General features: G+C 38.9%; 1 protein-coding gene across 1 annotated transcript in view; it reads right to left on the reverse strand.

Annotated features, from left to right (window-relative positions):
- Positions 1–15,310, reverse strand: part of slc9a2 (solute carrier family 9 member A2) — a 35,295-nt gene extending 19,985 nt beyond the window's left edge. Inside the window, exons 1-2 of the mRNA XM_004911791.4 lie at positions 14,833–15,310; positions 5,832–6,295 (exon numbers count right to left, since the gene is read on the reverse strand). Of these exons, the coding sequence (XP_004911848.1) occupies positions 5,832–6,295; positions 14,833–15,088 (720 nt within the window). The 5' untranslated portion in view covers positions 15,089–15,310. The remainder of the gene's footprint in view (positions 1–5,831; positions 6,296–14,832) is intronic.
- Between the last annotated feature and the right edge of the window lie 1,179 nt (positions 15,311–16,489).

Raw genomic sequence — 16,489 nt, forward strand, 5'->3', positions numbered from 1 at the left:
ACCCTGGTCTTCACTGACACCCTTTTGGGGCTCCGGAACATTCTGTGGCAGAGCACCTGCACACTTCAGAGCCAAATGTGGCACAGACAAGATCAAAACATCTGGAACAGGCCGAAGATCAGGACAGGCAGCAAGGATCAGTCAGTAACCAGGAAGGAGTCAAAAACCTTAACAGATAGATCATGAAAACAAACATGAAAGTTCTGGAACATAAAAACAACATAGAGTGCAGAAACCTCTTCCACTTTTCTGGAACAAATTCCCCCATAAAAAATATAGTGCATGTACTGGTGGTCACCCACTAACACACAGACTGTACAGATTCAAATGGCACTTAATAATTCTTTTAGTTGCTTGATAAAAGGGAGAAACAGGCATGGTAGAAATAATCGAGACGTAACCAATAAAGAATGCCTATGGATAACACAAAGACACACCTTCATTGTTCTGGTTTTGGCACCTAGTTAAATGTTAAAGCTACTTCCTATAGTAAATATTGGAAAACCATAATGCCCCATGTGGCTTAAACTATAATTCAGGCACAACCTCTGAACTGGTAAAATTTGCTACTTTAGTTACTATATTTCTCAGCAGCATCTGTGAGATATTAACAACTATTGTATCAATTATAATTTATCAAATCAGAAGAGTTTAAAGAGTGTGTTAACACCCCCCCCCCCCCCCCCCCCCCAGAGCTGCTCCAGGGAGACATGAGAAGGTGAACAAAATTAATCTTTAAACTTCAATATTAGAAAAATAGTAAAACAAATATAGCAATAGCATAAAGTCTTTATTGCAGATGTATAGTCTGAAAGCAAAAGCAGAAAGGCTAAGCCTCCTTCAGTATGCAGAATGTTGTGCTTGGTTAGCTTGGCATATAGAAACTATTTTTGGCATACATTGATATTATTATAATTTATAAAGATAAAGATTCAAAGACAGATAATTGGCCCCACTGTTACAATTTGTTACAATGAAATACTTAGTGGATTCATTTCATCTAAGTATAAAAATAAATCATGTTTTAGCATAACATTGTACATCAGTAATAGACAAAGTACAAAGAAACCACTTATAAAAAAGTTTGTATCAAGCTGAGGTTGCAGACTAGCTATAATAATGCCGGGAAAAAGGAATCTTATCATCAACTCCATCTGAAAAGTGTGAGTTTCACTGTGGAGCAGGAGAGACAGGTTTGGGATGGCTTGAGCTAGTTAGAACTATGGAAACAGAAATGCTTGTGAAATGTGCACAAAGGAGCTGCTTGTGGTTGGTTTCTCTATGTCCAAGTTTCAGTTGCGACCTAGACACACTGTTGTTTACTGAAACATAAGCTCCCTACACTACACTGGTCACAGCTTAATGCTAAGGGCAATGACAATAAATATTTAGCACTAATGCGTAAAGCACAAAAAAAACCCTGAATTACAGGGTCCTTGTGTAAAAAGTCATTTTCTGAGGGCAGCCATGGCCTTTTGTTTTTACATACTAGGGTTACCAATGGAAAAAGCAAAAGTGGACACTTTTAACCCTTTAAATGCTCAAGATATGTTGCCAGCAAACATGAAATGACCCATTCACAAACACAGTGCCATGTGCTAAGTGCACAAAGTTTCAACTTCAAGCCAATATGGGTTTTCTCCAAATTTCAGGGAATAGTGTGTGCATTTCAGTGCTTGCCACAATTTGCTAAGGCATATCTATAGATGCAAGAACCCTTGCGAATAGTTACAATAGGTGCTTAACATGCACCACCCAGCACCCCCTGGCAACTGAAGGTTGAGAGCTTTAGCTAATGTTGCATTCACGGAGAAACAATAGTTTAAATGTTCTTAAATGTTCAGCGATCACTTAATTCCCATTAAAAAGCACTTGACATGCTCTTCCTGTGGCACACCTAAGCACTAATAGAGAGCTGCTGCCCAGGATGCCAAATCACACAGCACTGGTGCAAAAGCACTAATGGGATGGCATTCACGTCATTCACGTCAGAAGTTGCCTTACAAGAAAACTTTGGGCGACTCTAGAAAGCACGTATGCCTTCCCACCGGCGATTTACATTCTTAACCAGTGATTCCCAACCAGTGGCTCATGAGCAGCATGCAAGCAGCAACCCCTTGGATATTGCTCCCAGTGGCCTTAAAGTAGGTGCTTATTTTTGAATTTCTGGCATGGAGGCAAGTTTTGGTAGTATAAATCCCAGTGTAAAGCTAAACAAAACCTTCTATAGGCTGCCAGTCCACATAGAGGCTACCAAATAGCCAATCATGGCTCTTATTTACACCCCCAGGAACTTTTTCCATGCTTGTGTTGCTCCCCAACACTTTTTACATTTGAATGTGGTGCACGGGTAAAAAAGGTTGGGAACCCCTGTTCTTAATGGTGGGAAGGCATTTCAGGGAGATTAGTTGCCTGCGGTAGCAAAGATTTATTGCTTGACACAAGGCACCCCTACACTTAAATAGAGGGCTCTGCTTCACCTTGTGCCCCCATGGATGTTGGGGGATAGTAGAGGCAATGCCCATGTGCTGCCCCCATTTTGCATCTTTTCAACCCATGGAGGGCCTCTACACTATATGCCTATGAAATTAACTCCACCTTAGTGAATTTACTTTAAGGATAAGAAAAGAAGTGGAATAGAAGGAAAAAAGAGCGTAAGGAGACATATATATAGTTAGGAAAGGTGCTGTCATTCTTAATGTTTAGCAGCATGTTTATATATGGATGTATTTAGTGTTACAATAAAAAGTGTAAAATTTGGTGTGAAATTAACTACCAGTTTAGAAGCTGTAACGTTTATGCTAACACCAAGCTTTCCTTTTAGTCATATTGACATATCTCTGTTATTTATAAGGCTTAAGAATAGAGATGCACTGAATCTAGTATTTTGGGATTCATCCGAACCCACAGAAGGGTTAAAAATTTTCAAAAGTCACATCATTTTAAGGATTCGGATTCGGTTGGGCCAGGAACATGGATTTGAACTGAATCCCTAATTAAGACACGCAATCTGTTTGTCCACCACTGCCATTAGGATTAAATGCCCCTGTCAGCATGTAACCAATCCTGATGTTAGCAAAGTGCATGCTCCCAGTCTGATGCACAGAGATCAGTAAATGGCGGGCTTATTGCCAAAACAGATAATGAGAATTTTATGGGCAAAGGTTTACCTGTCACAGCACACATTTCAAATCTGTATTTCTGCTTCATTTTTTAACCTTATAACTATAACCCTTAATATTAGGCCTGTCCAATATAGGGATGCCCCAAATCCAGCATTTCAAAATATATATATAAAGATCTGTATTTCGTTGAAAGCAACTGACGTGATAGTAAAAAATGTGCTTACACTTCTCTGTTTTGCTAAGCTTTCTCTTTGGGTCACAAGGCAACAGTTAACACAAAAGGCAAAGGAAACACACTCTGCTTGAAACAGGGCAGAGCAAGGAAATATCTCTGCTTGATAGCAGATAGGTTATGTTTTACTAAATCTTTGTTTTTACACTTGACTTGTTATTATATTAGTAAGAAACTAGAGCAAATGAAGCAAGTGTGGCACTCTGCTCTGGGAAACTCAAGCAGTAGCCACTACTACAATAAAACTTAAATGTTTTTGCAACATGATATTTTGCTTCAGGGCATTCTGGCTTGTTATACCTTCCAAAGCTTTCATGTTCTTTGTAAATAAAAGGAAGGCATACTTGGGAACCACAAAATTAGGGACTGATTTGGGGATAGTTGGTAACCTTTACATATCTTTTTTCTGCATTTGTATCATGCTCACATCAGTGGAACTGGCACATTAAAAAAAAGCTAAAAGGCTTTGAAATGACTTCTGTTATATACAGGTCAATTCCTCTGCAGTAAACAAATATATTGGTCAATGTTGGTCTCTGAATTTCAAACGATATAGCGGAAATCAGTCACCATAATCGTAGTTGTAATAATTTAGAATACTGATCAGTTGGCTTTCGTGTACTGGCTATAAGCTTGATGGATCCACAACAGATATTTTGTTAAATTTTAAGACATAAGGTTGTTCATTTTGGTTAAACAACATAAAAATTGTTATCCTCTGGGCTCTACCTAAATACTTGGTCCACACTGGGTCCCTTGTGGCCTATCAGCAAAAAACAAGTCAATGTTTGGGGTCAGCCCTATGATTACTTCACTTTTTTGGGGGGGAAACACAGCCTCCAGGCTTTACTCTTACTCTCACTTATTCCTTCTAGTTTGGGAATTTTTTTCTCAAGCAGCCTGCCTTCCTATTCTATGTCCTACTCAGAGAACTTTTTTCTTCCTACAAACAATTACCTTTCCTGAGTGAACTGAACCACTAGAGCGTCTGGCCCAACTGTTCCTTCCAAAACACTCTTCCATGACCCAAGAGCAAGCCTCTCTATACAGAGAAAATGTATTCCATACACCTTCCCTGGGGTGTACATCTTCTACTGGACCGATATAAAAAGGCAGAACACAAATTATTATACAGAGTTGAAAACTATATTGTGGCAGAGCTGTGAAAGAATTAGAAGTCATAAGCTTGGCACAGATTCATATTTAATACACAACCACACATACAAAATTGCATAATAACTTTCAAGGAATGATATAATTTAAATAATAATATCAATCACCTATTTCTAAACTTGTGATGTCTGGGCCAGGGTACTTAATAACTAAAAATAGCTTGAAATAATGGCACATTTAACAGTAAGGACCCTACAGTATTTTTACAGTTTAGTGGTTTTCAAAACTTTACTTCTAAATTGAAGTAAAGTGAAGTAGTTGGCTAACCTGCAATGGATATTTCATGGAAATATAATCCAAAGAGAAAGATAATATTAAAATTGTATAACTTGTATACAATTTTAACAAAAGCATTATTACTGTGAAGTAAATATATAAACAATTAAGTTCAATTAAGTTTATAAATAATAGTATAATATTTAAAAAAAAATGTCCAGTTGGTGTGATTTCCAGTGTTTGGCGCAAAAGGGATGTGTGTGTGCTCAATTCTCTTGGTGGAACTGCAGTGCAGCAAATGACACAGGCTGCTGTGGGAACCCTGGAGATACCACCTGGTTCTTAGGGGGTGAAAAGGGTTTTTTACTGCCTCTTGCTTCTATAGGCCAATTCAAAACAGGAGGAAGGGAGTGATGCCAAGTAGTGATGAGCGAATCTGTCCTGTTTTGTTTTTGCGAAAAATGTGCAAAACTTTAAAAATATTTGCAAAATGACGAAATACATGCCTGCCAAATTATTTTGCCTATCACTAATGCCAAGCACAACTGTATGAAAGTACAAGGAGTGCATGTTGACACACATACCTTTAATACCTGCTAGGAAATTTGTGGCACACAACTGCTGTGTTTGGCAAGTAAATAAGCCCTATGACCTTTTCAGTCTGCCTTTTCACCAGATATAAAACACAATAAATTTCCTGCGACTCATATTAACATAAGCTCGAAATGCCTGAAAACACCAATGTAACTTATAAGTGCTCCAAGCACCATGTTTTTGAAAGCACCATATATTACGTGTGTATTTTTAACAAGAAAGGATTTAGAAGTGATATTCTCATAAGCTCTCCTGTCTCGAATTACTTAAAATACAATTGTACATATGAGTAAATTATTTTTAACCTTCACCTGTAAAGTTATGTACTGGAAATCAATTATTAAGGTTATTATGCAAATTTAGAGTTCTAATTTATGTAATATCCTATATTGCAATGAGTTGTACATCTGCTGGCTCAGGTTGTACTTTGTTGAAATTGAAAACATAAATACTAATATGAAAGGCAACCATAATGATTGATATATACTCACCACAGTTACAGCATCATTTAATAGTGATTCTCCAAATACTAGAATGTAAAGTTGCTCGTTGACATGAATATTTTCAAAAACAGCAAGAACAGCAACAGGGTCCACGGCTGAAATGAGGCTGCCAAAAAGAAGGCACTGCAGCAAGGAAATGTTGGTCAACCCGAAGGCTTCAATCTGGCAGATGCCAAAGAGGGAGATTCCAATCCCAATGGCATTCCAAAGAGTACCCACCACAGCATACCAGAATATAGTGCCTGCATTGTCAAAGAATGGTCGTGTTGGTAAAAAATAACCTGCGTCTAACACAATTGGAGGCAAAAGGTACAAGAAAAAGACATCAGTCTTCATGGCCGGAGGTGACTTTTCATTAACACCAAACATAATGCCTCCGAGAACTAGTCCAACAAGGATGAGGAGGCAACTCTCTGGAACAATGGTATGTAACTTTTGATAGAGATGAAAACCTGAAAATACAGAAATGAAATGTTAGCATTGGAAGTAATATCCCCATGTAGACAAGAGTACAATATACTGGGTTCTATTTTGACCATAATACTGCTTAGCATTTATTAATAGATAATTAGTGCAAGTTTTGTGCCCAAGTACAGAAATTTTAATGTGAAGGGATTATTGTGATTGATTAAATACCCTCTGTAAAGTTCAGTGAAATTGTTATTGCTATAAAAAAAATAAGAAAAATAATTTGTTTGGAACTGGGGCGCATTTTGTACAACATTACTGAATACACATACACCTCAAGGCAATGCAAATATGCGAAAAGTTTAATTAATTGGATATGTACCTCAATTACATAATCACCAGTGCCATGATCAGTGTACTTTCTAGCTCCAAATTATACTTTCAAGCACAGATTAGACCCCAGAATGGAGGTAACATATGGCCTGGAGAGGCAGGGGCAGCCAGGTTAAGAGAGGCACCAAGACAGAGGCTAAACTACACAATAGATTGTGATCAGATTTTGGGGGTCAGATTTTATATTATCCAAAAGAATGAAAAACACGCAGCATACAGTGTTCCTTTCCATCATGCCTGTTGTGTCGAACAGAAAATGTACCATGTATTTCCCATATCAAAATCTCCCATGTACCTCTAACACAGCAGCAAGTATGGTTTAATAGCACTAATCTGTAACCATGTGAACTGCTCAATAAAGATTTAATCAAACTTTACATCAGGCTCTTATTCTTCAAACTTCTCTTATATCTGATGGAAAAAAACATTTAATTGTGTCTGGAGGCAATTAGCACCCTTTATGGTTATTCTGTTAATTATTAAGCCAGGCATCAAAACTAGAATAGAGAATGTTAACATTGATTATATATACTTTTTTGACTAGTCATAAAGAGGTGTTGATTAACTCAGCATAACCTAAAGAATTTTTAAACACAGTTTTAACTTTTGCCTTTCCTTTGCTGCTATTTTCAAGCAAGAAACTATACCACTATCCTTAATGACCTTCTGCCAATATATTAGCTGACTTAGAGGTATATATACAGGTACAGGTAGAATTAGCCACATTCAAAAGCATGAGACCCTGGGCAAGTGGGCAAGAACATTAAAGTGGCTTTAATATTTTTCACTGATGAAGTTCCAAACTGTGATCTTGACTGATTTGCTGTGTTTTCATTCTTTTGATGAGACATAATTATCCTGTACAAAACAGATCATTCTTAAGCTGACCACACACGTGGCGATTTTCAATCTTTTGTGTGAAAATCGGTCGCACGAAAGATTGTTCCAACCCTCCACTGACGTTCAGGGCTGAATCTTCAGATATGGAGGTAGAAACAATAGGAATTCTACCTCCTTCTGCCGATTCAGCCCTGAACATAGATTTTGCTTGGGTGCCTTCAATGGCGCCTGATCAAAATCTTTTAACCCGCCTGATTGTCGAGTCATCCGATATTCGCAGCCTTCTGCGATATCGGTCGCATCACGAGCAGGGGCGCTTCTGCCATTAGGCGAGTTGAGAAACTCGCCTCAGGCGGCAGAAGCGCCCCAGTTACCAGGGGCGGCAAAAAGCCGCTCCTGGTAACTTTAAGAGCCGAATTTCCGGGTTTTAAACCGGAAATTCGGCTCTTCTAGTGCAGAGAGCGCAATTGCGCTCTCTGCACTAGCGATCTCACCGCCCCCGGACCCGCTCCTACGCTCAGAAGGTAAGCGCTGGGGAGCGGGGGGCGGCATCCAGGAGCCGCCTCAGGCGGCGATATGTCCAGAATCGCCCCTGATCACGAGTTGCCATACACGCACCGAATATCGTACGAAACCAGGTTTTGTGCGATATTATCGGTGCGTGTATGGCCAGCTTTAGTCGAGGACATGAAAGTTGCTCAGTACATTTACAAAGTGATACTAAATGGTGGTTTTGTATTTCTTTGTAACTGAAAGATTTATATTAGACAATTATATCAATTATTTAGCTGTTGATCTAATCAAGACTGATTAAAATCAAGTTAGAATTCATCCAAGCTGGCATATATAGTCAAGAAGGTATTTTATTTCTCCCATAAAGCCATATTACCTTATAAGCACAGGTTCAAGGTGATAGGCATATGTCTTTCATTAACTACATATTCTACTGTAGATATAATCATGGCTGAAGAGGCTTAAAAACATAGTTTAAAAGCCAAGGGCATTTTGTTCCTGCTGTTACATACAATGAAGATCAGTAATCCAAATGCTATACTTGCTTCAGTGAGCAACTCTTTTATTATAACATTAGTACCAATAATTGTAATAATAATAATTCTGTTAGGACTAGGCATAGTGGGCAGAACATACAGGTATCCAATTTAATTGATAAAGGTCACAGAGAAAAGGCAAATTATTATCACAGAATGCACTTTTGTGTTGTGAATGCGTCCTTTTGAAATTCAAACCCTGTAAAAAATGTGTTTGTTTATGGAAGCATAATACCGTATATACTCGAGATCTGCGCCGGAGCGGAGCGACACAAACGCACATAGTAACCGTGTGCTGCGACAGCTGCCTCTTACGGTTGGTGGGAGCTGGAAGTCGGCAGGAGTTGAAGCGCAGTTTTCCCACCCATTCCTTGTAGTGCTGTGTCCGCCATTACGTGTAAAGGCCTCTGTTTTATTTCAAGGGTAGCTGTGAGCTGAGCGCAACGTGTATAAATAAAGTTTAATTCCCAGTTCTCTATACAGGACATATATTAATTGGGGGCAATAATAAACCCTGAGAATAGGGAAATGATCTATGCAAATAGCTAGTAGTGTAATTTCCCCCCTCACACAAAGTTTTGCAGGGCCCCCACCAATAAACTGCACCTTTAGCAGAAATCCATGGACAGATATATTTTTTGTCTGTGCATAATTAGTGGGAAAGTATTTCTAGGTGCTTATTATTCATTCACTTTGGATACTGTCTTGTTTTTCATTATCTCAAATAATTTTTCTGTCCTTGCTGACCCCCCCCTTTCTAAGTTGTGCCTTTCCTAAGTTCACACATGCGAGTGTGCGCTCGCTCCCATGTGTGCCTTTCTAAGTCACGGCAGAAATCTAACAAGGAGTTTTAGTTGCACAGCTCTGAAGGCAAGTTGCACAGCTCTGAAGTCAATGGGAAGCAGACTGTGGTGGGCATCAGGTATTTTTTATGGCAGCTTCCTTAGCCTTCCCAAACTTGCCTGACAGCTAAAAAAACTTAGCAGTAGCAGCTGCATTTCCCACCCTAGGCTTATACTCGAGTCAGTATGTTTTTCCAGTTTTCTTAGGTAAAATTAGGTACCTCGGCTTATATTCGGATCGGCTTATACTCGAGTATATACGGTACATAATAAGAGCATTGTCTGTACTGCTCTTTTTTTACTCTTAAATTAGGCTCTTGTGTAAATTGCCCAGAATGTATAAACAGAACTCTATGGGGCAAAGTAATAAAGCAAATGGCAGCTTCTACACCCACACTTGGCTGGGAAATGTTTTCCTGTACTAAGTTCCAGTTCCAATAAAATTCAGAGTAGTTCAACTGATATTATTTAAAGGTTAAATTAGAGCTGGGCGGTATGACCAAAAATTTATATCACGGTATTTTTCAAAATTATATCGGTATCACGGTATTTGACGGTATATAAATAAAAAATAAATAATAAATATTGGTGGTACACACGATTTTACACACGTAACCATTACTCTCGGAAAACTACTGTTCTGAAAATTACCATTTCCCTGAAAACTGGAGGCTACATCACTCTAGGGCCAACACATACTTGAAAAAATCCCACTGCAAAGTACATGTTGTGTTGCCAAAAGCTCAGGAACCACAATTTTCTTTAAGTACCACCTGCCCCAAGTAGGTGTTAATATTCGCACAGACTAATGCAATATTTAGCGCGTTTAATGCTTCATATGTGTTTGTGAATCATGCGTTAGTATTATTTCTATGCAAGAATTAACGCAATGCGAGGTAAATAACGTGCGTTTTTTTTGTGCATGCGATATGCGTCTTAACGCATGCAAAATGACTTTGATGAATCGAGACTTAATCATTACATGCTTTTTAACGCAAAAAAGCATGTGATAAGTGTTATCGACCTTTAGTGAATCAGCCCCCATGTCTCTATCTGAGATTCAAACTGTACTCTACTTTTATATTTTGTTTAATTCTTATAGTGGTTCAGTGTGGCAGGGATGCCAATTAAGCGGCACTTTTGCTGTTGTTATCTGGGGCTCAAAGAATTACAATGACCATTCAATAGCTGAGAATGCTGGCAGTTATAGTTCATGGCAGCAAAAGAACACATTTAAAGGGGTTGTTCACCTTTAAACTAACTTTTAAGTATGATGTAGAGAGTGCTATTCCGAGGCAAATTGCAACTGGTCTTTGAATTCTTTAGATTTTTATTCAGCAGCTCTCCAGTTTGGAACTTCAGCATCTATCTGGTTGCTTCATTGCAATTTAACATAGAAACCAGGTAGTGGTTTGAAAGAGAGATAGGAATATGAATAGAGGAGGGCATAAATAGAAAGATAAGAAACAGTAACAGTAAAATTGTATCCTCATAGAGCAATAGTTTTTTGGCTGCTGGGGTCAGTGACCCCCATTTGAAAGCTGGGAAGAGTCAGAAGATAAAGACAAATAATTTAAAAACTATAAAAAATGAATGGAAAATGAATGAATGGAAACGTTTCTAAGAACAGACCATTCTGAAACATACTTTAAGTTAACTTGAAGGTGGACCACCTTTTTAAGATTTGTGCCAAAACAGAACTTCATACAGAAATTTTTTCTTTTTGTGTTTTTGGATATTGCACCCTTCCATTCCAGCTATACTATATATTTAGCTGTTATCAATATAAAATTATATGTACCCCTTGGGGCAAAGGAAATATCATGCTTAAAAGCTTCTATGAATAAAAGAACAGAAGGAATTGTTTTGATTTCTGCATTTGTTGCTATGCCAAATGAAAGCAATTAGCACAATTACTGAAGATAAATAAACGGCATATGCATTATTAATTTCTATGAGCTACAACAAGAACAGATAACAAGAACATTATTTAATGATCCTTGTATTAGCCATCTGCGTTTCTAGAGTAATTTCAGTCTGAGCAAGTAAAATGTAACTTTGATCTCACTGACCTGCCTGCCTGTTGCATCTCATAATGCTTTGTGTGAATGGCATAGAGTGTTATTGGATGCAACTGCTGAGCCAGTTTGGTCAAAGTTGCATCCCATTGACTTACCAGAAATGAAGTATGTGACCTTATACAGTCTTCTCCCTAGAAAACTTTTCTAACCAAGTGGGATGAAAAGAAAAAGTAGTTGGATCACCAGTTCCTTGAAATGCGGTAAGCCGAAAGCTCGGTAGGAAGAAACAAGCAGAGTATGGAAAGGGAGCTGGAAACCCCTGCGCTCACTTGGGTGGGTGACATGTCAGAGGGATAGGAGCAGAGCCTGGAGAGAATACTGGGCTTTATAGACAGAAAGGTGCACAAACAATAAAAAAATGCTGCTAAATTTTGGCACACCCATTGTCATACAGGTATGGGATCTGGTATCTGGAAACCCTTTATCCAGAAAGCTCCAAATTAGTGGAAGGTCATCCTCCATAGAGTCCATTTTAATCAAATAATTACATTTTTTTTAAATGTTTCTCTTTTTCTCTGTAAAAATAGCTTCAAATTAAGCAGGCTTAAGGTAAGGAGATTTAGGGAAAGATCCCTTATTTCACCATTCTTTATAACAGGTCCCATATCTATACCCCAAATCTGTCCAGTTAACCCTCCAGGCCCACCCAGTTACTACCTGATCCATCTCAATCCCCCATCCCTTGCAGCAGGTCACTTTGCCAATTCCTCTAATCGCTCCCCTCTCTTCATCATCACCCCATTTATTTTATTGCAAGTAATTTTCATAAGAATAATCTTCTAACTCGAAAATGCCTTGTTTACCTTATATTTTTAAGTGTAAGTGTGAGTCACTTTTAGCAAAGGGGATTAGTTGATGAAAATTGGATTCATTTTTAAAGACGTCTATGAGAATGTGATACAGGGTTTAAAGTTGAAGTATGATGCAATTCCTTATGACTGTGATTGTACCTCAGCAATATGTAATTATCTACACAATTCTCATAGGACATTATAGACCATGTCATGCCAGCTTCACTTGGTGCCAGCCAAGCCTCAGCAGCAGCACTATGAATTAGACTAAAGAACTAAAGTAATGTATATGCCTGATTATTTCATGGGCATACAGATAGAAGGCCCAGCGGTCGCTGGAAAATGGAAAGCTCTGTTGGTCAGGACACACTGGCACTTTTAATATCTGTGAGTAAAATCTTCCTTAATTTTTGGGGTCTGAGGGTCTAAGTTCTGACCTTGTGTCTTCAATTTATATCACTGATTATGTTTACTAGTTTTTCCTGTATAATGGCAATAATATGTTAGCTATACACTGCACAATAACTGACTGTGATGCACACATATATGCAATGTCTTGCCCTCGGCTACAAGGGTTTTCCTGCCAGATTTCAATGTGGTTACAGTTTAAAACACACCCCACATCATTAATGCCATTACATCATGTCTGTAAAAAAGTTGAATAATGTAATGCTGCTAGCTATATTGAATTATCAAGTAACAGCACACTGCAAGATGGTGATGCCAAATCTCTAAACAGGAAATGAAATTCGAGCCAGATCACCCAAGCCAACAGAACTACATTTAGAGAGTCAACAAAAGCAAATAAAATAGGCGTTCATCTTATCTGTGATGTGGTTATTTTACATAATGTACCTTAAGTGACATTTAACATATCACATTAGAGGAGTATTATGGCTTGGTGTTATATGTCTTAAAGGTGTGTCACTAAATCTGACACAGGGCCCTTGCTATTGCCCATTTTTATTTGACAGATTCAGGGCAACAGGGTGCAGCCTCTCTTATAATTATGAGAGGAACACTGAGGGCACAATGTATTCTGGTTGTACAGCTTTTTAAATCAAACTTAACTGTAGCCTTGGACAAATATGTATGCCAGTAAGTAGGTAGCCTGTTGATATTACTAAATATATTCATTCATACCTCTGTGCCATTATACCAGTAATTCTGTAAGGTCCACTGGCAGTCTGTCCAGTGAATTAACTTACATAATCCCTGTGCCAAGTGCCAGGTTATATATACTTTATACTCTCAGTACTTACAGTAACTGTGCAGCCTGATAATTGTCAGAGAAATGGTAACTAGTGTTGGTTATAGTTTTCTTTTAATACTTGTGCAGCCTCATAGCTGTCAGGGAAATGGTAACTAGTAACAGGTTATACTTTTCTCTTAATACTTGTGTAGCCTCATAGCTGTCAGGGAAAGGGTAACTAGTTCCAGATTATACTTTTCTCTTAATACTTGTGTAGCCTCATAGCTGTCAGGGAAAGGGTAACTAGTGCCAGTTTATACTTTTCTCTTAATACCTGTGCAGCCTCATAGCTGACAGGGAATGGGTAACTAGTGCCAGTTTATACTTTTCTCTTAATACTTGTGTAGCCTCATAGCTGTCTGGGAATGGGTAACTAGTAACAGGTTATACTTTTCTCTTAATACTTGAGTAGCCTCATAGCTGTCAGGGAAAGGGTAACTAGTTCCAGATTATACTTTTCTCTTAATACTTGTGTAGCATCATAGCTGTCAGGGAAAGGGTAACTAGTGCCAGTTTATACTTTTCTCTTAATACCTGTGCAGCCGCATAGCTGACAGGGAATGGGTAACTAGTGCCAGTTTATACTTTTCTCTTAATACTTGTGTAGCCTCATAGTTGTCAGAGAATGGGTAACTAGTGCCAGTTTATACTTTTCTCTTAATAACTGTGCAGCCTCATAGCTGACAGAGAATGGGTAACTAGTGCCAGTTTATACTTTCCTCTTAATACTTGTGCAGCCTCATAGCTGACAGGGAATGGGTAACTAGTGCCAGTTTATACTTTTCTCTTAATACTTGTGTAGCCTCATTGCTGTCATCGAAAGGGTAACTAGTGCTAGTTTATACTTTTCTCTTAATACTTGTGTAGCCTCATAGCTGACAGGGAATGGGTAACTAGTGCCAGTTTATACTTTGTGTAGCCTCATTGCTGTCAGGGAAAGGGTAACTAGTGCCAGTTTATACTTTTCTCTTAATACTTGTGTAGCCTCATTGCTGTCATCGAAAGGGTAACTAGTGCTAGTTTATACTTTTCTCTTAATACTTGTGTAGCCTCATAGCTGACAGGGAAAGGGTAACTAGTGCCAGTTTATACTTTGTGTAGCCTCATAGCTGTCAGGGAAAGGGTAACTAGTGCCAGGTTATACTTTTCTCTTAATACTTGTGTAGCCTCATAGCTGTCAGGGAAAGGGTAACTAGTGCCAGGTTATACTTTTCTCTTAATACTTGTGCAGCCTGGTAGATGTGAGGGAAAGGGTAACTAGTGACAGGTTATACTTTTCTCTTAATACCTGTGCAGCCTCATTGCTGTCAGGGAAAGGGTTATTACAACTTACCGATCTTGGCTAAGGATGCCAGCAGGATCCACAGTGTTATCTCGAATGGTATCTGTACATGAGGATAATCCAGAGTGAAAACGGATAACCTGGTTTCCCCGACGGTCACGTCATTTTTGGAGGAGGTGATGGCAGAACTGGTGCCGCTGGAAGAGACACTTGCTAGTGCTTGGGGGATAAAAAGCACGAAAGGGATAACGCAGGAAACAAGGGGGTATGCCCATGCCCCTCTCCGATGTGCCACAGGAAAGCCCATATTCAAACGATAAACCGGCAGAATTCGTGTAGAGGCGAAGTTCCATGCGATCCTCTATGAGGGTAGGGGCACTTAGCAATTCCAATAGCGAGAGGCACAGTGATTGTGTAAAATGAAATAGAATCCCGACACTGCCTTCCTACCCTGTCCCTCAAGGTTCGGAACGTAGAACAGGTGCTCAAAACACGCCTCCCGCTACCGCAGCAAAGCCCTGCCATGTCCCTCCCCCGAGTCACCTCTTGGCCTATTCTTGTAACGCAAGTTCCATTGCCTTTTCTAAGCGCTCACACGCTGGATACAGTTTCACCTTTTTACAATCGAGAAACTTATCTGCTGCGCCATCTAGTGGCAAGTAAAAAGTTAGTCGCGTATTATTGATTTCTAAATAAAAGTAATAAGATTATAATTGTTCTGCAGGACTGGGCGCTTTAATTTACAATTTGCATCAGCTCCACACTGGGAAGTATTTTATGCAGCTGCCAGTTTGCTATTAGCCATATGTGAGAACCCCACATGTTTTGAAGAGAACCCCCCTGCTAATTTACTGAGCCCACTGGTATATTTTGAAAAAGGGGTTGTTCACCTTTGAGTTAACCTTTATATGATGTAGAGAGTAATATTCTGAGACAATTTGCAATTGGTTTTCATTTTTTATTTGCAGTTTTTTAATTATTTCATTTTCAGGTCAGGAGCTCTCCAGGTTGGAGTTTCAGCAGTTGTTTGGTTGCTAGGGTCCAAATTTGGATAAGAGACTGGAATATGAATAGGAGGGGGGCTGAAAATAAAATAAAGTTACAAAAAATAACAAAAAAACTGTAACCTCACAGACTGCCAGGGTCAGTGACCCCCGTTTAAAAACTGGAAAGAGTTAGAAGTTCAATACAGTAAGGCAGACAGTAAGGCAGGCAGTAAAGAAATGGTCTGCGGTTACTACAGTAGACATGATCCCCAGGTGTGAAAAATGACAAAATGGTGAGGTCAAAGGAAAAAAGGGTAAGAAATTATAATAATCATATCTCTTCTAGTTAATTAAAATGAGGGGTTTGCCATCTCTGCAGGAAGCTTCTACCATAAGTTATCCCAGGTGAAAGATGGGACTGGGCCAATGCCCCTTTTGGACTTTTATTAAAACAACCCTGTATGGTTGGGATGAAATATTGCACTGGGATACTGCCCTGTGCAAATCTACCCAGTTTTAGTACATTGCTTACTGTTGTGTTTTTAGGGAGTAATTCTTGATACAGTTCCTTCCTTCATCTGTGAAATCTCCCTTTAGACAGATTCTGCCCTTTAGATAGAATCTCGCATAAGCAGAGCAAGTATTTGTTTCCATAATGAGTTACTTTTCTTTATATTAATATGCAGCAGCTCAATTGTTATCACAAATTAAATGAAGCACAA

The sequence above is a fragment of the Xenopus tropicalis genome, chromosome 2 (genome assembly GCF_000004195.4).
Source record: "Xenopus tropicalis strain Nigerian chromosome 2, UCB_Xtro_10.0, whole genome shotgun sequence".
NCBI classification, from domain to species: domain Eukaryota; kingdom Metazoa; phylum Chordata; class Amphibia; order Anura; family Pipidae; genus Xenopus; species Xenopus tropicalis.